Source organism: Mesocricetus auratus, unplaced genomic scaffold (assembly GCF_017639785.1).
Source record: "Mesocricetus auratus isolate SY011 unplaced genomic scaffold, BCM_Maur_2.0 Super-Scaffold_6730, whole genome shotgun sequence".
In the NCBI taxonomy this organism is placed as follows: Eukaryota; Metazoa; Chordata; class Mammalia; order Rodentia; family Cricetidae; genus Mesocricetus; species Mesocricetus auratus.
This window is the reverse complement of record NW_024429184.1, coordinates 53,852,691-53,876,618: the sequence shown is the minus strand read 5'-3', so window position 1 is coordinate 53,876,618 and position 23,928 is coordinate 53,852,691. Positions and strand designations below refer to the sequence as shown.

Sequence of the window (23,928 nt, the reverse complement as noted above, 5' to 3'; positions counted from 1 at the left end):
GAAAGATAAACCATTCAAGGAATTAAGGTTATATCAGGTCATAAGGGTAGGGCCCTGATCCAAAAGGATTAGTGTTGCTATAAGAAGAGATACCAAAACACACAAGCACGCACGCATGCACATGCGTGCTCCTCAACAAGACTAGAGACCAGGGCCTGGCATGCATGTGTACCTTCTCTCTGACCCCCTACTTCCTTCTCTCTCACTGTTGACACTACACACTGAGGAAAAGACAGCTGTGAAGACACAGCTCCAGTGGTGGACATCTCCAAACCAGGAGACAGCCCTCATCAAAAGTAAACAGTCAGTGCCTTGATGTTGGACTTGCAGTTTCCAGGAACTAAACAGCTGCTGATTGTGTCGCCCAGTCTATGCAATTTTGTTGTAGTGGCTCAAGAGGAAGGGGGCCGAGGGCTTTTAGTTTTCAGTCACAACAACAGAGGAAGGCATTTTGTAGATGGAGAAGCCACCAGGACGTGACAAGCAAGGAAAGCTGTTGTTAAATATGGCCTCTCTCCTGCACACTCCCCAGCTCAGACTAGAAAAGCCTGCTCGGAAGGGCAGTGGTGTCTGCAGATATGAGTCTTCATGGCCATGCTGTGGGAAGGGCTCTGATGCTGGGACTCAAAAGACATTCAGCACAAAGGTAAGAAGCAAAAGCCTGTAGACCAGGGACTGCTCTGAGGGGCTTCTCTAGAAGTGTCCCCAGGACTCTCTTCAACACAAGATCTCAAAGATAAGGGAGGAAAGACACCTGTAACTCAAGATGACAAACTCTGGGCATCTGTTTGGTAGCACAAAGACAGATTTTTATAATGCAGAAACTACTCTGTTTGGAAACTTTAGGCAGACTCATCCTAATATTCTTTATAATTTAAAGAGAGTTGCTATCTGAAGCTATCATACCAATTCAGAGTGGGAACTTCATGTTCTTAGGTTCTGCCTGGCTCCCTATGTCCTAGGGCTTAGGACGAGCCACTGCGGACATGCCAATCCTGAAGCTGGGGGATGGGCTGTTCTTGGAAAGCCCACCTCCAGGGGCCATAGGACAGCAGGTGCCCGACTGTTTTCTTTGAAAGCATGGACAGGGAGCTCAGAGCATAAGGGGTATTCTGTGTGCTTCATTCTTGTCTTTCTAGAGTCAAGCAAAGCTTTTAAAAATACACCCAGAACCAGAACCTTAAAATAGGAATGGCAAGTTTGACTGTTGAAGTGTTTATCTAAGTCTTGGCCAAAGCACATTACAAACCAGAGACTGGAAATAATCTGGTCTAAGAATAAATTAGAAATGGGAGGCAGAGACTGGGAGAGGCTCAGTTGTTGTTAAAGTGCCGGTGGCATCATCATGAGGACCTAAGCGTGGAAGGCAGCACCCATGTACAATGGACACAGTGACATGAAGCACATCTGTAACCTGGCGCTAGAGATGGGGCCAGGCAGACCCCTGGAGCTCACCAACCAGCCAGTTTAACTTATATGTGAGCCCCAGGCTCAGAGACCCTGCCTGAGGCAGGCGTGGGACAACCGAGGATGACAACCGTTGTCAACTTCTGAGACCAGAAGTTATGTGCACGCACACACACACACACACACACACACACACACACACACACACACACACACACACACACGCACGCACAAACACACGCACCAAAGTGAAAATAATAGATAAGAAACAGCCATAGGAGATAGAATCGCATCTATGTGCAGCTTCACTGCTGGAATGTCCCTGGAAACAAACACAGAAATAAAACATTTTTGCAAAAAAAAAAAAAAAAAAAAGGTGGGGGGATTGAGATTGAGGGAGAGACAGCTATAGTATTCATGGAAGAGTTCTAAGATTTCTTGTTGGAAAACAAACAATATAAGGAATCCTGGCTGGCATCCTACAGAGACATTTAGGAAATGAGAGGAAAGACAGCTGGTTGAAACCCACAATGATGTCTTTATGATGGTTTAATTAAAAAAAAAAAGAAAAGAAAAGCACAGCAGAAGCTAGGCATGGCGGAGCTAGGCATGGTCGAGTTAGTCAGGCATGGTGTAACTAGGCATGGCGGAGCTAGCTAGACATGGTGGAGCCTGAGGCAGTATAGCGAGTTCAATTCTTGCCCGAGCTGTAGTGTGAACACTAAGTCAGACATGTGCCAGATAACAGTGGGAGAGGGATGTGGCTTCACAGTGGAGCATCTGCCTCGTACATGAGGCCTTACATTCACCAGACAGAGTGCAGTGGAAAACACAATACTTGGACTGGTCATGAGAACGATGAAGAAATCTGAAGTCTCTGTCTCACACTACCCTTACTGTTATACCAGATGATCAGAATGGCCTATGTGCTTGGAAAGTCTTCCTATGTTAAAGGCAGGGACTAAGAAACTATTAAAGTGTCAGCCTGAAGCTGGAATTCCAGCTTTCACTCTACGTGCGATGGTGGCTAATCTCGTTGTCAACCTGACAGGCTTTAGGATGACCTAGAATACACACCTCTGGGTATCTCTGGGATGGCTTTCCAGAAAGGTGTAAGGGAGGGGAAGACCTACCCTGAATGTGGGTGGTACCATCCTGTGACCTGGGCTCTGGATGAAAAATGATGGATGCAAGTAGAACACCAGCATCCATCTCCTTCTGCTTCGGACTGTGGACACAATGTGGCTGGTCACCCGCCACACCTACTACCACCACGGTGGACCGTGAGACCAAACAAACCGCTCCTTCCTTCCTTCCTTCCTTCCTTCCTTCCTTCCTTCCTTCCTTCCTTCCTTCCTTCCTTCCTTCCTTCCTTCCTGTTACTGTTGTCATGTATTTGGTCACAGCGATAGGGAAAGTAAACAGTAGGCTATCAAAGAAGGCATCTTTCCTGTTGCTGGGATGAAATTCTCCAGAAAGAGTTTATTATACTCTGGTCCACAGTTCAAGGGTACACCCCATCGTGTTGGGGAATTCAAGACAGTGGGAACTTGAAGCAGGGGACATACCGTGTCTACAATCAGGAAGCAGAGGGTGATGAATGCATGCTCTTCTCTCGTCTAGTTCCCTTTCTCCATTTAGACTGTCTAGATTCTCAGCCAGGAAATGGTACCAGCCATGATGTGGCCAGTCTCCCCATTTCTGCTAACACAAGATAATCTCCCGGTGGCACATCCAGAGACCTGTCTCCAAGGTAATTCTAGATGCTGTCAAACTGGCAACACTAGTCACCACAGATGGTTTAGTGGCAAATGGAAAGCAGCAAGCCACTCTGGGCGTTTTTATGTCTACCAAGGGAATACCCTCAGAGGAAATGGCTCATATCCAATGGTCACATGAGTGGATCAATGTTTGTGCCACCAACAAAGCTAACACAAGAATGTCCCAGGTCACTCCTTGAGTGTGGCTAGGGGCCACCAGTGTTCAGTGGTTCTAGTGATTATTCCATATTTATGGTAGTGTTTGAAATTCACAAGAGTGTTATCTGTGCGCCACGACCCCTGGTGCTGTCAGCAGGAGGCAATCCACCGTCAGCAACTTCTTTTTACCGGCTTTGGTAAACCTTCACAGGCAGAGTACAACACAGCTCGCCCAGTCACTCATCCGTATAAGCTGGGAACTCTGGAACTTGCCAAGGAGCTGCTTTTGTGGGGTGTCTGTGTAAGTGTGGGAGGGGTGGAATGGGGAAGAAAAATAAGGTTTTCACATCTGCTATTGGGAGCCCAGTTCTGAAGCTTATCAGGATTCATACCGCCGTGAGCACAGCTACTGTGCAGGGAGCTTTTTCTGTGGAAAACCATGTAAGACCCAGAATATTTTAAAATGAACTGCTAGGAGCCAAGCTAATCCACAGGAGCTTATCAGAATCATTTAATACTTAGCATTAATTTTTATTTACTACCTAAATATGGTTGCACTTTCAGCATTCATTAACTTTTTTTTTTTTTGGCTCAGGCTTTGAAAGAAAAAAGTGATTTCAATTTATCTAATTTTTGGATCTTCAAACAGCACAACTCCAGGACAATAACATCAAGCTAACAAAACTCATGAAGTAATTTGTGATGGTAAACATCAGCTTTACCGTACGAAGTGTGAACCACGCTGCTAATTCTACAGTCTTTTGGAAATATAACTATAGCATCAACACAAAATACATTTCCAACCTCAACAGCTAACACTCTCTTCTAGTTTTCTAAAATGTCAGTCAAAACATCTTTTCCCAGAGAAGCAGCACCTATCTGGATCACAAGACAACTTGCTGATGAGTCCTCAAATGTCACTTAGAACTATTACCTGGGGCTGGAGACATGGTTCATCCATCAAGAGCACCGGTTGCTCTTCCAGAGGGGACCTAGTTTGATTCCCAGCACCCAAATGGTGGCCCACATCCGTCACTCCAGTTCCAGGGGGTCTGATGCCCCCTTCTGGTCTCCACAGGCACTGCATGCATGTGGTACACAGAAATACAAGCAAGCAAAACACTCATACAGATAAAATAAAAAAAGAAAATCTTACAGAAAGAGAGAAAGAAGCACATGCCTTTGGAAACTAGATGTGATGGTGTCCTCCTGGAATACCAACATCTGAGAAGTAGAGGATCAAAGGCTATCCTTGACTATGCAGAGTTCATGGCTAACCTGGGCTACTTGGGATGGAGGATCAGCGGTTCAAAGGCCATCCTTGACTCTACAGAGTTCAAGGCTAACCTGGGCTACTTGAGACATACCACCTCAAAAAAGGAAAGAGAAGAAACAGGTAGTACTTTTCGGCACTGACTCCATCCTTTTCGTGTCTGATCCTATGACTTGTTCTTTTAAATGTGCATTTGGCTTGGTTCACCTTACCATGTTTTGGTACTTACAGGAATGCCGGTGAAAGTGACTGGAGGTGACTGCCAGGAAATGCTGAAACTGCTGCCATTGGGGGTGAACTTAGCGGATCCCGGAATAGTCACTGGGGGCGTGGCCTATGAGACAGGAAGCAGAGAAGGCTGTATGAAAGAGTAACTGTCCACAGTGTCTTACCAAAGCTGGGCTGCAGGGACAGGCAGGGCTGCTCTGGCAACGTACGCTAAAAGGCGGAGACTAAACAAGGTCAAAGAGAGTAGCCAGAAATAAGCCTTTCGTATACATATAAGCAGCCTACCTGAGATATAGGAAAAGGCCTTTGGCTGTCAGTTGCTGAAATTTAATCACATCTACCTATATTTGGACATATGCACGTAAATCTTGAGTATCAAATTAGGAAATAAATATCTGAACAATAAATTTGGAAATGGGTACATGTAAGCTATAAATGTTTTAGTGTAATTTAGTGATAATCACTAAAATTCTCATTGTTTTGCCCATCATACAGCTCACATCTAAGGGTTGGTTCTAAGAAAATGTATACAGTAATGTGCACCGCACAACCATGTACTATAACATGCTTAGAGACGTGGCCAGCGATATGGTTTAGCAGGTAAAGGTGCCTCCTGATAGGCCTGAAGACCTGAGTTCAATCCTCAGGGCCACAGAGTGGAAGGTCCTTTGATCTCTACATGTGCAATGTGTCAAATGTGTGTGCATATACATGTACATACATGCAAAATAAAAATTTAATAGAAAAATTAAAATTGAGCAAATAAATGTAACTGAGATGACAAAAATCAACTCTGTAAATTCAGGGACTGCAGTTTTCTTCTCCAGGCTTAGTTTTTTGTTTTTTTCCGTATTACAACTACTTCAGCTAGTTACAGTGGTTTTGAACCTGGCCCCACTGGGACATACTTTGGCAATACACAGAAATGCCCATAAACTCTTCATTCATGTTCCAGGTGATGTAATAATGACACTTCTGAGGATTAAAATGAAAGTTAAAAAAGACAGAGAATGTTCATATTAGTCTTCCTTTCTTGCTTTTCAACTTTTTTTTTAAAGACAGGGTCTCATGTGACCTAGACTAATCTCAAACTTGTTACATTGCCGAGGATGTCTCCATGCCCAGCTCCATTTGGTTACAAGCAGAAAACCACCGTAGACAGTCACATAAATGATCAGAATGATTAAAGTAACTATTTCAATTGAATTTAACTGGATAATATACAGTTATTTGGATTTTTTATGAAATAGGTAGGGGAATGTAACTTGAGAAACGCAAGGAAGATTTTTATGAAGTTGCCTGAGGTAGCTGCAATTGCTGGTGTAGCCTCAGTCTGCATTTCGAAGCCCTCAGCTTTTGGGGTCCCAGCTACAACCAGTAGGTTTGTGTGGGTAGTGCTCAAATAATTTCCATCTGGAACAACTTCTGGGAGTGCTGACATTGTTGAGTTAGGGAACATTGGCAGTCACCTGTACTCTGAGAGGGTTAGCTACCTACTTAGAAGCGGAAGATGCTGAGATCCCAGCTACGCAGTACATTGCTCCAAAGCTTGCCAAGCAAGGCTCGACTTTTCACTCAGTTTAATGTTTACCAAAATTTTTAAATTAGCTGGGCACAGTGGCATACACTGTTAGTCCCAGGACTTGGGAGGCACAGGTAGGCAGATCTCTGTGAGTTCAAGGCCTGCCTAGTCTAGTGAGTCGCAGGACAGCCAGGGATATTGAGGGACACTGTATCAAAAGACAAACAAACAAACATGTGTGGCATGTGGATGGCCAGAAGACAGTTTTCATAAGTTGGTTCTTTCCTTATACCATGTAGGTCCTAGGGATTGAATTCTTCCTTAGGTTTGGTGGTAAACCCTTATACACTGGCATCTTGCTAGCCCCTTGACTTCATCATTTTGAAACAGGATCTCGTTAAGTAGCCCTAGATGACCTAGAACTTAATATCAGGCTGGCATTGAACTCAAAGAGATCACTGCTTCTGCCTCCCAGATGCTGGAACTAAAGGTGCGTGCTGCCACTCTTGGCTTAATTTTCACGTATTGGACACTTGTCAGCTATGCCAGTAACTAATCTGAGGGCTTTACACTGCTAAGGATTTTTAATCCTTTTTTTTTTTTAAGATTTATTTTTTATGTATACAGTGTTCTGCCTGCATGTATCCCTTCAGGTCAGAAGAGGGCACCAGATCTCATTACAGATGGTTGTGAGCCACCATGTGGTTGCTGGGAATTAAACTCAGGACCTTTGAAAGAGCAGGCAATGCACTTAAGCGCTGAGCCATCTCTCCAGACCCTGATTCTTATCCTTTTAACAACTCCTAAGGGAATGGATCTTCAGCTGGCTCTGGGAACCCAAGAATAATCTGTAGGGTCCATTTGAATGAGATCATGACTTTTGCCCCTAGTGGTGCTGAAGACTAAACAAATGAGGCAAGCACTTTATGTCACTAAGCTGCATTCCAACCCCTTTGCTTTTCCTTTTATGGCAGGGTATCACCAAGTTGCCCAGGATGGCCACAGATGTGCTCTGTTGCCTCAGCAGGCTTCAAACTTGTGGTCCTCCTGCTAAGCCTCCTGAGTAACCAAGAGTACAGCCCTGGAACACCAGACCCTTTTTGTTGTTGTTTGGCTTTAGAGATCAGGTCTCAACTACGTAGGTTAGTTTGCCCTTAATCTCGGTAGGCCAGCTATAGCCTCAAATTCATGATCCTCCTGCCTCACCCACTTACGGCTTGAGATCATGAGTAAGAGGAAAAATAGAAAAAAAAAAACCCAGTTACTGGCTGCCATGCACGGTGCTATTCTTACTGAGTTATCTTGCAGTCCCAGGCCTGACGGCTACTGCTTCTGACCAAGGGCCCTGCCGAGTTACCTGGTAGGCATGGTCAGTGTGCACGAGGTAGAGGGTGGTGGGTGCTGAGCGGCTCAGCGGTGTCATCAGCTTGGTGTCTGTTTTGGCACAAGGAGTTTCTGTTCGGCTGGAGTCTGGGACAGGAAACGTAGGCGGTGAAGCCAGGGACTGGGAAGGCGAAAGTGGGGCCATGCTGCTCAGGCCCTCAGCCACCGAGTCCGTGTTGAGCTTGATCTCAGTGTAGTAGAAGTCCTCTTCTCCATCGCTGTAGTCAGACTCCCCAACTCGCCTAGGGAGGGGGAGAGCAAAGCTAAGTGATCTGTCCGCTTGCCTCCATCTCAAAGGAATACTTCCCCTCAACCTGGAATACGCTCCTCTCTGTCGGCCTTGCGGCTTATGTTTATCCTGTAACACTCAGCTATCTGGAGGTCCTCATTGGCTTCTGCTAGGATTTAACCATGGCCACCCCCCATAGGCTCCGTGCTTTCCTCCAAAGCCCCAGCATGCAAAGTCTGCTTGCCATCCTGTGTAAAGATCAGTACCCCCAACACCACTGACCTCAATTAAGGACTCTCAAATATTGCTTAATCTTTCTTACTGGGACTTAGCAAAGTCTCATATACTAAATGGCTGTTTGTTAGGGATTTCTTGTCTGCCTCTAAACTATAAAGGTTCCATCAAGTCTGGTGGTGGAGGCCAATTCCTTTAATTGCAGCACTCACTGGGGCGGCAGAGGCAGGCAGGTTTCTGAATTCGAGGCCAGTCTGGTATACAGAGTGAGTTCCAAGACAGCCAGGGCTATACAGAGACCCTGTCTCAAGAAAAATACAAAAACCAAACCAAAAACCAAACCAAACCAAACCAAACCCAAAACAAAAATTTCCATCAAGGCAGAGTCTATGTTAGGAGGTAGAATGTTTTATATGTAATACAGTCTCGATAATGATTCTCAGACTAGTAAATGGATGGATTGGTAGGTAGGTGGATGGATAGGTAGGTGGTAGGTGGATGGATGGGTAGATGGGTAGGTAGGTAGGTTGATGGATGGGTAGATGGATGGATAGGTAGGTGGTAGGTGGATGGATGGGTAGATGGATTGGTAGGTAGTAGGTAGATGGATGGGTAGGTAGGTAGTTTGGTAGGTTGATGGATGGGAGTGTGGTAGAAAGATTGCTCTAAGAAGTCTTACTCTATTTTCTGAGGTGTAATACCTGACGCCAAGTAAATGAAAGGAATGAAAGTTTATTTGGCTCATGGTCTGGATGCTGAATCTATGTCCATATGTAGACATCTGTTCAACATCTGGTGAGGGTTCCCTCACTATGTCTGAACCTGATACGGTCAGACAAACCACATCTATTAACTTGCTTTTCTCTTTCAGAGCCGCTCATGCCCCCACATCCTCTTGCCTCTCCTAATTCTGATTGCTTCCCAAAGACCCCCTTTCTAAACACCATTAACACAAGAGTTTGGAAATCACATTGCCCTCAGACAGTATTGGTGGTGGGCACGTTTAAATCACAGCAGAAGCCAATGAGGACCTCCAAATAGCTGACTGTTGCAGGATAAATACGATAAACACAAGACTGCAAGGCTCGCCTTGACCCATGTAAAGGAGGTGAATGGAATATATATTCCTTTAAAGACCTTCCTTCCTTCCTTCCTTCCTTCCTTCCTTCCTTCCTTCCTTCCTTCCTTCCTTCCTTCCTTCCTTCCTTCCTTCCTTCCTTCCTTCCTTCCTTCCTTCCTTCCTTCCTTCCTGGATACAGGGTCTCTTTATATAGTCCAGCTGTCTTGGAATTCACTATGTAGAGTGGGGCTGACCTCAAATGCTTAGAGATCTGCCTGCCTCTGCCTCCTGAGGGCTGGAATTAAAAGCTTGTTCCACCACATCTAGCCCTATAATGGAATAGTGTACTTTTCCTTCCCAGAATTCCTACATGAGTTCAGTCCATACAAGTCACCACGAGGGTCTGCAGGGTCTGCCCAACTTTCTGAATCCTGACGTTTCCTTATTTTTTTCCCCTCTCTCATTAGATGCAGAAACTAAGTGTGCCTTTCCGGTATATTGGGCTCCCTCACTCTTCCTCTAGAGCTCCCTCTTTTACTATGTGGCTGCCTGCACCCAGATGGCTGCCATCTATGCTGACTTACATGGCATGGCTTCTGTTTGTTTTCTAATCCCCCATTCACTTTCTCTAGGCAGCTGCTCAAGTTTACAACTTGCCTGTCCTGGGTCATTTTAAATTCTAATGAAATGGCCCTCAAGCTTCCCGTTTAGTCTGTTTTTGAATTATTTTAATAATGAAACTTAGAACCCAGAAGGGTACCTCCATTTCCTGGGTATCAGTGCATATTCAGAATACTCTTCACTGAGCCATCTCTCCAGCCCTGTTTTGGGCTCTGGAAACCTCTGTCTTCTCCCTATGACTCCAGCTCTCCAGGGCTGGCTTTTGTTGGTCTCTGTACCGCTCCATATACGATCAGCATATTTGGCACTGAGTAGGCACCTACCAAATGCAGCGTGAATGAGTGGTAAAGGCTGCTGTGGCGTGGTGGATGACACCATACTTTCTGGAATTGGATTTTTCAGGCTGACACACTGAATGTGATTCTGGTTCTGCACCTTGCCTTGGTATCTTAAGTTATAACTTGGGATCACAAGAACCCTTATTTATTGTATGATAGAGTAAGCATATGAATATGCATGGATACTTCTTTATTTATGATGGAGTAACTATAGAGAGGAACTAAGTTCCAGAGCGTCCCTCACCACTCCTACTAGAAGACTATTATCCCAGAGACTTTAAACTTCTTTAAGGGGAAGAAAATTGTGCTTGCTCACAGAAAGTTTTTAGCTAAGTAACTGCCGTGACTCAACATTTACCAGTCTTGCTAATTTCCAAAGAACTATGTACCCAGAACCCAACACTCTGGAATGGCTGAGAGCCAGAGGCATCCCTCAGTTGATGGGCACATGTGGCACTAGCCAGAGGTTGCTGACTGAAAACTTGTTTCCCCTTTAAGAATCCCTATATAGACCTACAATAAAGTGTTCTCCCTCAGCCTTTCGGCTTGGCCAGATGAGTGGCTTCTCACAGCCTCGCTCCATTTCCTCTAAGTTCCACAGTGCTGGCATCTGCAGAGCTGCCTCTGCACCATAGCAGGCCACATGGGGCTTGGCTTTCTGACAGGCATGCCATTGAGGACCCCAGGGAGCGGGATAAGCAATGAGTGCCTGTTCTATTCCTGTCCCTGCTTCCTTTCCAGTCACAGGCAGGCTGGCTGCTGCTGGTTGCCAAGTGCTACTAATAGTACCCAGACCTGAGGGAAATCATGAACTCTCCAGGGAGACAGATGAGGGTCAGTCCCTGAAGGCTAGGGCTGAGGAGAAAAACCGTGCATTTTTTAAGACTACGTGTGGTATGTCTGAAATTTCATCGGATGCGGGGCATGCTGTTTTGGGTGGGGTTGACATGCCTCCCCACCACTGCTTACTAACGAGGCCAGTGTCCAACAGTGTCATAACTGGGCTCATGGGATAATGTGAAGGCCCTACCTCCTCCCAGTCCCTGAGAAAGCACAGGCTCAGGGCTTGAGGTCCTATAGACTTTCAGGAGGTCCTTTCCCATGCAATGGCTGGCAGGATGGTGAACTGCGATTCACCAAGGTGACTGTAAGAGCTTGGTGACCTTATGGGCACCCTGCTTTACAGAGCTTTAGTGTATCCCAGACATCTGCCTGAAGACTTGGGGAGCCTCTTCTGTGCTCCTCTTCAGAGCCACTGACAGGGCACTGACTGCAGTCACCTTTGTTAGGATCTGCCTACCCCACCTTTAGAGTACACACTTCCTGAGTGTGCTCCCTTCTGCTAAGGTGACTTATTCCTCCACATTCATTTTGCTAAAGGAACCCTTCTGTGTTGAGCACACAGACCTACTGAGGTGTTGCCTTTGCACACTGGTGACAGCCTCCCTTCTAAACCTCAGATACCTGGACAAGACAGACTCAGGACCAAAGCATGGACAGTTGTCCCGCCACGCCCTGGCTGTGAGCTGGGCTGCATGCTCCTAACCTCGACCTTGTCTGTCTGCAGGAAGGTTCTTACAGCCTAAGAAGGAAACAGCTTATTTGAGCAACAGACTGAGCCTGTCCACCACATCTGGCTTTATCATCAAAGGTGTGATGATTTTTTTCCCCATCTGTCCTTGGGGGTGGGGACTTTCCTAGAGTGACAGTAGCTTTGGAGGTTCTAAGTCATGAACATCAGCCATTGCAAAAAGAATGCACCTCATTTTACAGACACTAGGGGCTCAAGGACCCTCTGATGCACGCTCCCAGGGGAGGAGCCCATGTGATGTGCTTTACACTTTGTGTCTTTTCTACACGTTTATATTCGACCCTCAGAGGCAATACTGACTTGACTGATGATTTTTAGGAGGACCTAGGGATCAGAGTGAGGACTTGCCTAAGGTGACTCAGAAAGCAGTTTAGGGAGGCTCTGCAGCCGGGTGACTTGGTGGCTGCCCCTCAGCAGAGTTCGCCTCTACCAGGGATCAGTAAGAGCCTGGGACACAGTGTAGTGTGCAGTATCTGGCAGCTGAGGTGCTGGGGCCAGGCTGGGGGGCTACCCCTGGCTCCAGGCGGAAGGTGGGCTACCTTACCCGAGGTGGATGGCCCGGATGTGCTTCTGAATGCCTGCTGCAGTGTTCAGCACCTTGCCACAGTTTTTCCAAAGGCATTTGAACATCACCTTCATGGAGTTCTACAGAGAGGGGAGGACAGCACATCACAATGCAAACAAACCCATCCGCGGTTACTTCCTTGTCACCCCTGCCCATTCGTGCCTTCATTAGAAAAGCCCCTCGTGCTCTTGACAACCGAATCCTCTATCCTGGGACTTTCCCGGCTGGTGAAGGGCTCTGCAAGGTCAGACCCTTTCCATTTCTTCATGAGAACTAAGCTTTGTTGCTTATTTTAATCACATTCACGGAGGTCCCCATGGGCACTGGGGTCACCCTGGCAGTGGTTAATATTAACTAAGTGCTTGGTAGGGTAAGGCACTATCCTAGGCAGGTATCTAATCCCCTAAGATGGATGTTGCTCATACTCTCCAAGTTACAGGAAGTTCCAGTGAATCGAGCTGGAAGCTGCTCCAGAAGCCAGCCTTCACCCCAGCACACGCGCAACCACACAGCACTCTCCAGTGAGGGCTTAGCATTTTCAAGAGCCTCCCAGCACAGTGACTGAGACCACCATGTGGACTTGCCCTGTCAACCACCGTGCTCTTGATCACGGAATACGAATAGTAATGGAACCCCTTACAGATGACCATGATGCCTTAGTGACGTCATGGGCAGGAGCCAGCAGACCCGAATCAGAGACAATCACTCATTACAGCAGGTGTCACAGAATTACTGGCATCACATGCCCCGAACTGCATCTTTAAATGTTTGCAGGGCTTGGGATGGGACTCAGGTGTGCTTGCACGTGCTAGGCAAGCGCTCCACCACTGCACTACCGTGGTAGATTCAAAGAACACAGCCCCATAGGTGCAAAGGGCCTGGCACGATGGGAGGTGTGGCCTTGTGGGAGTAGGCGTGGCTTTTTTGGAGGAGGTGCAGCTTTTTTGAAGGAAGTGTGTCACTGTGGGTGGGCTTTGATGCTGAAGAGGTTCAAGCCAAGACAGAGTCTCAGTCTCCATCTTGCAGAACTCCCAGCTCCTTCTCCAGGGCCGTTATCTTCCTGCATGCCACCATGCTTCCCACCATGATGGTAATGGACTGAACTTCTGAACTGTAAGCCAGCACCAAAAAACGTTTTCCTTTATAGGAGTTGTTGTGGTCACAGTAATAGAAACCCTAAGACAACTACATTCCCCAGTTCTCCTGGAATGAAGTTTTATTCAGTTCATATTTAAGAAGAATTAGGAGGTGGCCTTGTTAGAAGTGTGTCACTGAGAGCAGGATTTGAGTTTCAAAAGTACCCAGTCTCTCTGCCTCTCTCTGTCTATGGATCAAGTGTAGAACTTCAGCTCCTCTCCAACACCATGTCTGCCATGCTCCTGCCACGATGACACTGACTAGTCTCTGAAACTGTAAGCCAGCCCCAAATAAACGCTTTCTTTTATAAGAGTTTCATGGCCACAGTACCTCTTCACAGCAACAAAGCACTGACTAAGACAGAGGGTATGCCATGATGTACATGCGGAGGTCAGGGGTCTGCTTTTACCATGTGGGTCCCGGGAGTCAAACTCAGGTCCTTAGGTTCAGGTGGGCAACTGTCCTTACCTGCAGACCTAGCCCACTGCCTGGGGACAAAGTCTTAGTATAATCGATGCCCACTGGTTAACATGTAGCTCTTTGCTGCAGTCACGCAACATGCAGGGAAAGTTAATTTGGGATAAGTTAGCAATAGCAAAGAGTTTCTTTTTGGTGCGTGTGTTACTGTGTGGGGACATGCGTGTGTGCACATGAAGGCACATGTGTATAGAGGTCAGAAGACAACTCAGGTGCTGTTTCTCAGGCATCACCCACTTATCTTTTGATGCAAGGTCTCTAACTTAGAACTTAGACTAGGCAGGCTGGCCAGCAAGCTCGAGGAGCTCCCTCGGCACTGGGGTTACAAGTGAGCCACTGAGCCTAGCTTTTATACCTTCAGTTCCCTCTGGGGGTTCGAGCTAAAGTTCTTTCAAGCGCTTCGCCAACCGAGCTACCTTATCAGCCCAGTACACCGTTGCTGTATACACAATGACCAAAATTAATTCACTATCAAATGCACAATAATTCTGGGGTGTTTCTGGGGGCCCCAGCCCACGCTGCATGCCTAACTTTCCTGTAGACTTTGTGTAAACACACTCTGTGCATGCTGTCATTCCACCTAATGCTGCGCCCAGACTTGAGACCATTATGCTATGATGTTTACTGTATGTAGTTTGCTGCTGCTACAGAAACAGATGGCTCAATTATGTAAAATAAAGTGTTCCTATTCTCATCCTCATCATGTAAATATCAGATTACTTTATCTTTGGATTGTCTGCATTGAAGCATTTGATTATAGAAACTGATGCTTGCCCTCCAAGCTCCTATTCCTATATACACAGAGCAGTGCTGTTCTCAGGCCTCATCAGAGGAGCTTATTTGTGCAGCTGACGGCAGTCAGTATAGAAACTGATAACAGGTCAAAGTACAGAGAGTAAATGTCTGAGGTGTGCTCCGCCAAACGTGGGGCATCTATATCACACCCCTCCCCATGCCGCTCAGGACCATCTCTGAAGCAGGAGGGGAGAGACTGTTAAGAGCCAGAGGCTGGGGTGGAGGACCACAGCCACAGTGAAACAATGTCTTCCGGACACGACAAGACCGCTGCATTCATGGTGTCACAGCTGTTGTGTGCTGTGTAAGACTTGCACAAGTCAAGCCAGTCAACACTCCAACAGGGGTGGGCCCCCACCTCTTGCAGAGAAGCTACTGACAGCTGATGGCTGCCGGAGGAGGGAAGAGCCCGTCTTCTTTAAGTGTGTGGCTCTGACGTGGTCTAACCACACTATAGTGGATGGCCCCACACCCATGCAAAGTGGGGCAGCACTAATTAAACCCAATGGGTCATAAGACAGAAGAAAAAGAGGGAAAAGGCAAAGTCTTCCGAGTGACTGGATGTACCGACTGCAGACCAAGCCTTCAAGATAGGCGTGTGAGGAAGGGTGTGTGCAGAGAGGCTTCCTATTGCAACTATAGCATACACACAAAAGTATGTTATATGTCATACCAGCCTTTAGATTCATCTTGAGGTTGATAATGGGGATTAGTTAAATGAACCCCTGTGGTGGTAAGACTGCAAATGTCCCCCATAGGTCCAGATGTTTGAATGCAGGTCCCCCAACCTCCATTGATAGAGTTCTTAGATAGCTTGGGAGGCGTGGCCTTGCTGGAGGAAGTATGTCTCTGGGGGAGGGTCTTGAGTCTCGGAAGCCTGGTTCCATTCCAAGTGTGTTCTCTCTGTTTTATGCTTGTGGTTCAAGATGTGAGCCCTCAGCCTCTTTCTCCTGCCTTCACTTCAGTATCATGCACCCTAGCTCTCTGCAACCACAAGCCCAAATGTTGCCTTAGTCACAGTGTTTTAACACAGCCAACAGACAAGTAGTGGCTACCATTCCATGTGTACCAAGTATACCAAAAATGAAGCTATGCTTTTCATTCTCTAATTTCCTATTGAAAAGAACTTGTTTTTATTTATGCACGTGGGCTTGCTTGCCTGTGTGTACACTGGGGGTGTGCAGGTGTCCGACAACGCCAGAAAAATGCACTGGATCTTCTACAGCTGCACTCGAAGCAGCTGTGCACTGCCTGATGCAGGTGCGGCTTGGAACAGAACCCAGGGCTCAAGAGCAGCGAGTGCTCTAACCGCAGTCACCTCTCCAGCCCTGTACACTGTTTGCAAATCACATCTTATTTATTGTGTGGGACTGAGCAGGTGGACAGGGTGGACAGCCAGTGCCTTCAGACACTGAGCCAGCTCATCATGTCCATAGGCTCCCACCTCCTCAGGGAATTCCTGATCTGCCCTGTTTGACCCCACAGGCCATTTTGTTCTGTCCTCCACCCTGCTCAGTGCCCCAGAAGGCTGGCTCCATGCATAGAATCAACGGGCTTCTGCCCGTGGGTTTCTGGTTGGATGTGGCCAATGGGAGGTAATGGGAGGAGGCAGCAGGCAGGAGAAAATCCTGATTCCCCTGGCTCCCATTCTGGCAGGCCACAGCTGTGTGTGGTTACATTTCTCTTCCGAAGTGGCCATTCCTGCCAGGTGATCACTCTGCCAACTGAGATTCTAGAGTTCTGGTTATTCCTAGGTTCAGGTAGGCCCTCTAATCAGCTGCTTCTTCATGCTGCCATGGTAGTGGGGGTGGGATTGTCCCACAATCACTGTTCACTGCCCCAGCCCCATCTGTACTTTTGTTAGGGCATTTGAGTGTGCCGTGGGCTCTCTGCCAGAACTTGAACTATTAAAAGGAAATACAAGTTATATATATATATATATATATATATATATATATATATACACGAATAATGATTTGAGGGAAGAGAGGAAGTGATTATGTAATGATTTTAGTTACTTGTAAGATTTTTTTAAAACAATAAGAGTTTATAAATTAAAAACAAATACTGGGCCTTTAATCCCAGCATTTGGGAGGCCAGCCTAGTCTACACAGGGGGTTCAAAAACCAACCAACCACACATACAAACAAAAAATGGGAAGATTATATTTTTTATGTTAATTTCTAAATTTAAAAAATTATTTTATTTTTAAGTTTTTGTTGTTATGTTGGTTTTCCCTGGTGCTGAGTCCCAGGGCTCTGAGTGTGTTTGTAAGCAATCTGCAGTGAGATCCACAGCTACCTATTTTTAACTTTATTTATTTAAATTATTAAATTTTAACTTTTAATTATTTATTGTCTGGGCATCCTGACGCACATCTTTTAATTCTAGTCCTCAGAAGGCAGAGGTATATGGCTTTCTGTGAATTTGAAGCCAGGATGGTCTACACAGTGAGTTCCAGGCCAGCCAGGATTACACAGTGAGATCCTGCCTCAGAAAAACAAAACAAAACCAAACAAACAAAACCCTGACTTGACTAATGCTGCTTACCCAAATCTGGAGAAAAACAAACATGATGGAAGTGTTACCTCAGCTTCAATGGACTTGAGCAGCTAGCTTTGCTCTGCACCAGCCAAGGGTGTGCTCCCCTCAAGGCCAAAGCCACTTAATGGCAGTTTAATTCCTTTCAAGGTCCCCTCACTATATCCAGCTGAAATCAACCCTCTGTCCACAAACAGACTACTTGCTGTTATGCTGGAGCAGAAGCAAGCACAGGAGGAGGAGAATAGGAAAAAATAGCTAAATAAACAACGCCCAAATTGCTGCACGGTCCAAGCTGTCTGGAGGAAGCCAAACCAAGCAAAGCTGCTGGCCAAGCCAAGGCGGCCAAGTGTGCATGGCCCATCTGTGCTCAACCTTGGCCTCTCCCGGGGCTCCAACAGATGTGCTGCCCACAAATGCAGGGGCAACAGCTGAAAATTCACCCCCAGTGGCAAGCACTTTTGCTGAACATCAAAGTCAATGTCAGCTGAGCTGAGGTCTCACTAAAGGCCCTCTTCACAAAGGGCGCTGAAGGAGGGAGGAGGGAGGAGGGCAGGGGGAAGCCCATTAGCTGAGCTGACACCTCCCTGCCTCATCTAATATTACAATGCCCCCTGGAGGCCTGGCACTCCAGACCCCTGCAAACTCAGAACTTTAAAAATGCCCTATGTGGCAAGCTCTCTGGGTTACCTGCTTGGTGCTGCGTGTTGTAGAGAAATTCTAGATTCTTTGCCTGCACAGCCGGCTTGAAGACTAAGTGCCCTGGACAACTGGTTATAATCTTTGACCTCAGCTCTCAGTTTTTTTCCCCTTCTATTTATTTTTCTTTTTGAGTTGGTATTTTGCTGTGTAGTCCAGACTGGCCTTGAACTTAAGATCCTCCTGCCTCAGGCTCCTGAGTGTTGGGACTACAGAGATCTGGGCCACAAACTCCTGACCCACAATCCTACTTTTGTTCCCCAAGACAAAATTTCACTATGTAGCTCTGCCTGTTCTGATAGACCAGGCTAGCCTCAAACTCAGAGATCCATCTGCCTCTGCCTCCCCCCACCCCATGCCGCCATTAAAGGCCATTACATCTGGCCACAATCTTATTACACCTGGGTTAAATGGAGTGCCTTCCATATTTTCCTGGTAAAAATCTAGATTGGTACCCAGGACTGACAGGATGGTTGCCAGTGGTAGCCCTCCTTCCCTGGGATAGGAACAAGGCTTGATTTTGAAGTATGGTTGGACATGCTTAGGAATGCATTGGATTAAAGCAACAGTCTAGAAGTTTCATGAATACCACCAAACCACTGTAGCCTACGCAGTGTCATATTGGCTTTTCTGATGCACAGGAGACTCCCAGGGATGTATAATTATTTAATGTGGGGATGTGGGGCATATACAAGTATGTGGGCATGTGTGTGTATACGTCTGTGGAGGAAGGACACTTTATGTATGAATTTCTGAGTTGTGAATCAGGTCTCTGAGCAAAGGAGGTCAGGTAAGTGTGAAGACCGCATATCCTTCTCAGCTTGGCTCCTTCAGGGTCAAGAGGTCCACTGAGAGCTTATCAAGGGCCAAGAGCTAAAGAAATAGCTACTCTTAAAGGGTTCCAGCTATTTTTCTGAGACAGCAACCTTATACATGTGAGCTTATGTTTATGGGCTCCCTTCCTTTATTCATAAGATGAGTAGATTAAATGAAATTAGTAGGTATAGATGTTAATTCAAAGTAATGATGAATTCAAATATGCCAAGCACGGATGCATGGTTTGTTGCAGAGGCTGTGAGGAGTGTGTCAAAAGGGCGTGGCTCAGTTGGTGGTGCTTGCCTAGCATGTGCAAAGCCTTGGGCTCATCCCCAGCATAATGCGCACATCAGCACACATCTGTAATCCTACCACTTACGTCAGTCAGGTCATCCTTGGCTACATAATGAGTTCAAGGCTAACTTGGCCTTGAAGTGAGACTGTCTTAAAGACAACAACCAATCAAGGTCTCTGCAAGTGTACCAGAATGTATTCATTTGTGGCTTCTTTCCCCACGGCATGCCGACTTTGACACTAACCCACTATCCTGTATATTGGCGGCTTTTCCTCTTCCTTTGGTAGTGTGGTGTTGTGCTATATGAACATGCCAGAATTTCCTTTTCCATGTGCCTGCTGGCGGACATTTGTGTTGTTTCCGGTTTGGGGTGATAATGAATAAAGCTGCAATGAACATTTGTCTATAAGTCTTTTTGTGGACATGTGTTTTCTAATCTCTTAGGTAAATACATATGCAACAGTAGAGTAGCTGGGTCATATGGCTAGCATATATTTAACGTTGTAAGAAACTGCCAAACTGTTTTTCAAAGTAGTTGCACCGTTTTGCATTTCCACTGGCAGTGAGTGCGCGTTCCTGTTGCCAGGGCTTGGTACTTTGTATGCACACTACACGTCTTCACTTTCCCTCGCTTCTACCGTGGCCAGCACTGTATCAGCAGAAACGCACTGACGGTGGCCTGTCCGGGGAGAGGTAAACGTGCTGCCCGACACTCACAGTGGCCTTGGCCAGCTAGGTAGTGGTAACACGGGGAAAGACATCAATCAAAGTCACAGAACTGTGCATCAAAAGTGAGCTCACGCTATTTTTGTGAAATCTATACTTAAAGATGGATTTAAGATGCTTTCCCTAAGAAGCAGGTTCCTGAGCTAATAGAGATACCTGTCAAGTATCTTCTTAATCCATGGATTTTGGAAGTAAGTATCATCCTTGGGGTCGCCTGTTCACTCCTAGGTGAGATAGAAAGCTTCTCACATGTGGAAAGGTCGGGACGATAGCAGATGATGTCTGAGGTCCTCACTGGAGACCACTCGGCTGGCCAGTCCAGCATCCTGTTAGCCCAGATCTTCTGTTTGTACTTGATCCTCTCCTGGGCTAACCCTGGCGATCTGTGCCATTCCAGTGAAATGCATACAGACTGACCCCACCCAGGCTGGCCCCACCCACCCTCCCTTAGGGTCCTCATGCGGACTTTTGAGCAGCGCTCACTTCAGAGACCTCTTGCTCCTGGTAAGTAGGTGGGGAATGAATTCTGCACAGAGATGGGCACCACACTCATGTGTGAGGGCTTTATGGATTTGTTTGCTTTGGTCAGGGGCATCACTCCCAATAAAGGTGTCTGTTGGTTTTTTTTGTTCTGAGAGGTAAGAAATGCAGAGTGTGTCAGTGCTTAACTTGTAGCGTAAGACGACACGGCTGTCAGAATGCCTGTGCTAGTGCAGAGCTTCTCCCTGCACCCAGGGAAAACTGTCCGTGGTCATGACACCCATGAAGCAAAGAAAGGGATGGAAGCCAGAATCTTTAAGTGTCCCCGAGGTGCTGCTGCTGGTCCGGAATATGGAGTCCTGTATCAGGGTTCCTGGTGTGCTCCCAATTTCTGCCAGAGCTACTCTCCCTCCCTGCACTGCTGGGTTCCTCAACCTCAAAGGGGCAGGGCCGCACAGTTACCCTGAGCCACTTGGCACTGGCTCTATCGATACAGCATCAGGATGGAGGCAAGTGCTCTCTTCTCTCCATACCCAGGGCTCTCAGGCTCCCCATCCACTCAATATCCAAGGGTGAAACCACAGCCTGGTACTAGTGGCTGCATTTGTTGCTCTCCTCCTCTTTTTACATGCTCTGCACAATAGCCCATTAACAGGGTCCCTCCAGAGGCGACACCCCAACTTCAGAACGCACAGACTCTAGATCTGACGGGACGAGGAATCTGGCATTTTCCTTACTCATCAGCACTTTAGGTTTTGCAGGAGGTCTTGTGGAACTGACAGCTAATTCTTAGCCTTCTGCAGAATTGGATTTCTCCTAAGAACACCAGAGTGCCCATACTTTGGGTCATTGCATCACCTTGTGGTCATGACAGGAACTGCACCTTCTCAAAGTCACAATCACATTCTGTAGAAGTTGGAGGTTCCCTGAAGCCAGAGGGGAAAGTCCAATAGAATGCGCCCTCACAAAGCCGGCCACCTGACATGGAGCCAGGACAGCCTGGTGCCTCTCTCCCATTTTCATTGCCGTGGCTGAGGAATGGATGTTCCACGCAGGGAAAGGCCGTGTAGTGTTGGTCTAGTGGCGTCTGGCCATGCTGCCCACACACCATTCTCCTCTGTGGGCTGTGAGCGAGGGATCGTTGGATTCTCCAGCTCATTTGGTCTCAAGCACATCCTCTTTATTATCCCTGCTAAGCTCAGTGTACTTCTGCCCCAGCATGAGCAGCGCAACCTTGGGCAGTACACACAACTCAATGAGCTGCCTCTGAAAAATGGGAGTAAGGTTGTTCGGAGACTTGGGTCATGATTACAGGAAATGCTGCATTTAACTGTGACTACACATGTAAATATAGTGATTACCAGAAATACTTCTCATTAAGAGATAACGCTTGTCTATGCAATGCAACTCACACTTCAAACTTCTTTACATAAATGGATCCACAAGGGTTAGCAGTGAGTGCTGCTTCTGCTGTTTGTAGCTCATGCAAGGCATGTTAAAACAGTTCCATGTCCCATTACATGGGATCACATTTAACAACTTCACAACTGTCCTTCAAGAGGTGTGGTATCCACTCTGGCAGGCTTACAACAAGGCAAGGTGATGGCTGGAGACACAAAGTGGCTTTCCTAGGTTCTCAGCAGTAGTGCTGAGGCTGGATGTGGCTCTTTTGACTTGGGCACAGCACCTGGATTTACCATGCATCACATTACTGATTGTTAATATGGACCAGGTGCTTCCAAACTTTGTGATTAGCCATAAGAAGAAATGCACTCTCCAGCAAACACTCACATGTAAGTACACAGCTGAAAACCCAGCGCCGGCTGTACATCCAGCACACGCTCTCCTGTCTTGCTAAAGAGTGCTGCTCATCTTCACTAGACTGACTCACAGTCTACTCGTCATTCAAAACTCCCATGTTGTTAGAATCTTTCTAGAAATTTCTCAAACGACTTCCATTGGATATGTGACCACTGTAAACACTCGGGGTTCAAATGGATACTAAGACTCTAAGAGAATAGGTAGGGAAATAAGAAGAACTTAGGAAGCTCCATGAACAAGAACGGATGTGCTCAGGCAAAGTAAGTATTTCTTCCGGACTGGGGATAAGGACTCGGTAGTCAGTCCTTATCCCCAGTAGTTATATATTTGGACTTGGCAGGGGGACAGGCTGCTGAAGCACAGAGCATGACTCTTCATCCTCATTATGTTTTCTGGTTGTACACAGATATGCTATGGAATATTCCCTTTCCATTGTCCCAGATGACATTGCTGCGTTTGGCTATCAATGCACACACCTGGAGTTCCCGTTCTATGGCAAATTCTGAGATTTCTTTGATGTCCAAGTGGTATATTTTTGGAGCTCGCTCCCTGGATACATGTACATGTCACCATTTTGTTGATGACAGGACAGTTTTTTTTTTTTAAAGACAGTGTTTCTTTGTGTATCCCTGGCTGTCCTAGAACTAGCTCTGTAGACCAACCTGGCCTTGAACTCATAGAGATTTGTCTGCCTCTGCCCCCCAAGTGCTGGGATTAAAGGTATGCACCACCACCGCTGCCCACTAGAACAGCCCCCCCCTTTTTTTTTTGGTAGAAGCTATTCTGGCTAGCCATTCAGAAAGGATATGAGAGACTATGACAGAAAAAGTGGCATTGCAAGACGTTAAATTAATTCTGTAGAGACCTTTTGAAACATGGTTTGAAATATAAAAGAACTGAATGACAGTGCTTGCATCCTGCAACAACATTTGAAGGCAGCTTTTGTCTCTCAAAACCAGTCTGGACCTTTTACACATCAGTCTCTGCCCACCCGGCTCACAACCTCTGAGTGAAGCAGCTGTCCCTACATCCAGGAGGTTCAGAATTTCGCCTGATGGTGCTCAATAAATACCAGCTCATCAAGTGATGAAGAAGATGGATTGTAGCTGCCCCGTTTTCTTGCTACTTTTTACTACTTAAAAGTCACTTCAAGTACAAGAGGCCAAGGCAGTAAGACATCAGTGAGTATCAGTTTCCCTCAGCTCTGGGGAAGGCTGAGCCTGGAGGAAGCAAACACCAAGAAAGAAAAATATGCACAGCGCTAAATGACCCGTCCACGTCTAGCACCTAGCGCTCTGTGAAGGAAGCCTGTGCCCTTTAAACAAGTGTTACTCACTTGCGTGTGAGCACGCCATGGTGGAGGTCCGAGGACAACCTGGGTGCCAGCCTTTGCCCACCCAACCATCGTGCTTGAGACATCACGGCTCTTGTTTACTGCTGTCTACACCAGAGTAGCTAGCTGGTGAGGCTTTGGAGGTTCTCCTGTTTCCATCTCCCCTCTTGCTGTCAGAGCACTGGGATTATGGATGTACACGGCTGTGCCCATCTTCACGTCAGTCCTGAAGATCTGAGCTCTGGTCCACACGCTTGGACAGCAAGCACTTTACCCACTTTGTAATGAGGCTTTTCCCCCTTTCCCATCGGTGACTCAACTGTTTGCTAATTTTGCTGAAGCGTGTAACTGTCTACCTGAGCCAGACGGACACTGCCTACCCATGAGGTAAGACATTATAATGATATCTGTGATAGGTCTTCATTAGTGTACTTTGAA

At 46.7% G+C, this 23,928-nt stretch overlaps 1 protein-coding gene across 2 annotated transcripts in view; it reads right to left on the bottom strand.

Moving 5' to 3' along the window:
* The window catches only part of Znf704 (zinc finger protein 704), a 185,738-nt gene that overhangs the window by 14,442 nt on the left and 147,368 nt on the right, over positions 1-23,928 (bottom strand). For both annotated transcript variants that reach the window (XM_040741390.1, XM_040741391.1), the window contains exons 5-7: positions 12,350-12,450; positions 7,707-7,974; positions 4,829-4,933 (exon numbers count right to left, since the gene is read on the bottom strand). In XM_040741390.1, coding sequence (XP_040597324.1) covers positions 4,829-4,933; positions 7,707-7,974; positions 12,350-12,450 — 474 coding nt within the window. The remainder of the gene's footprint in view (positions 1-4,828; positions 4,934-7,706; positions 7,975-12,349; positions 12,451-23,928) is intronic.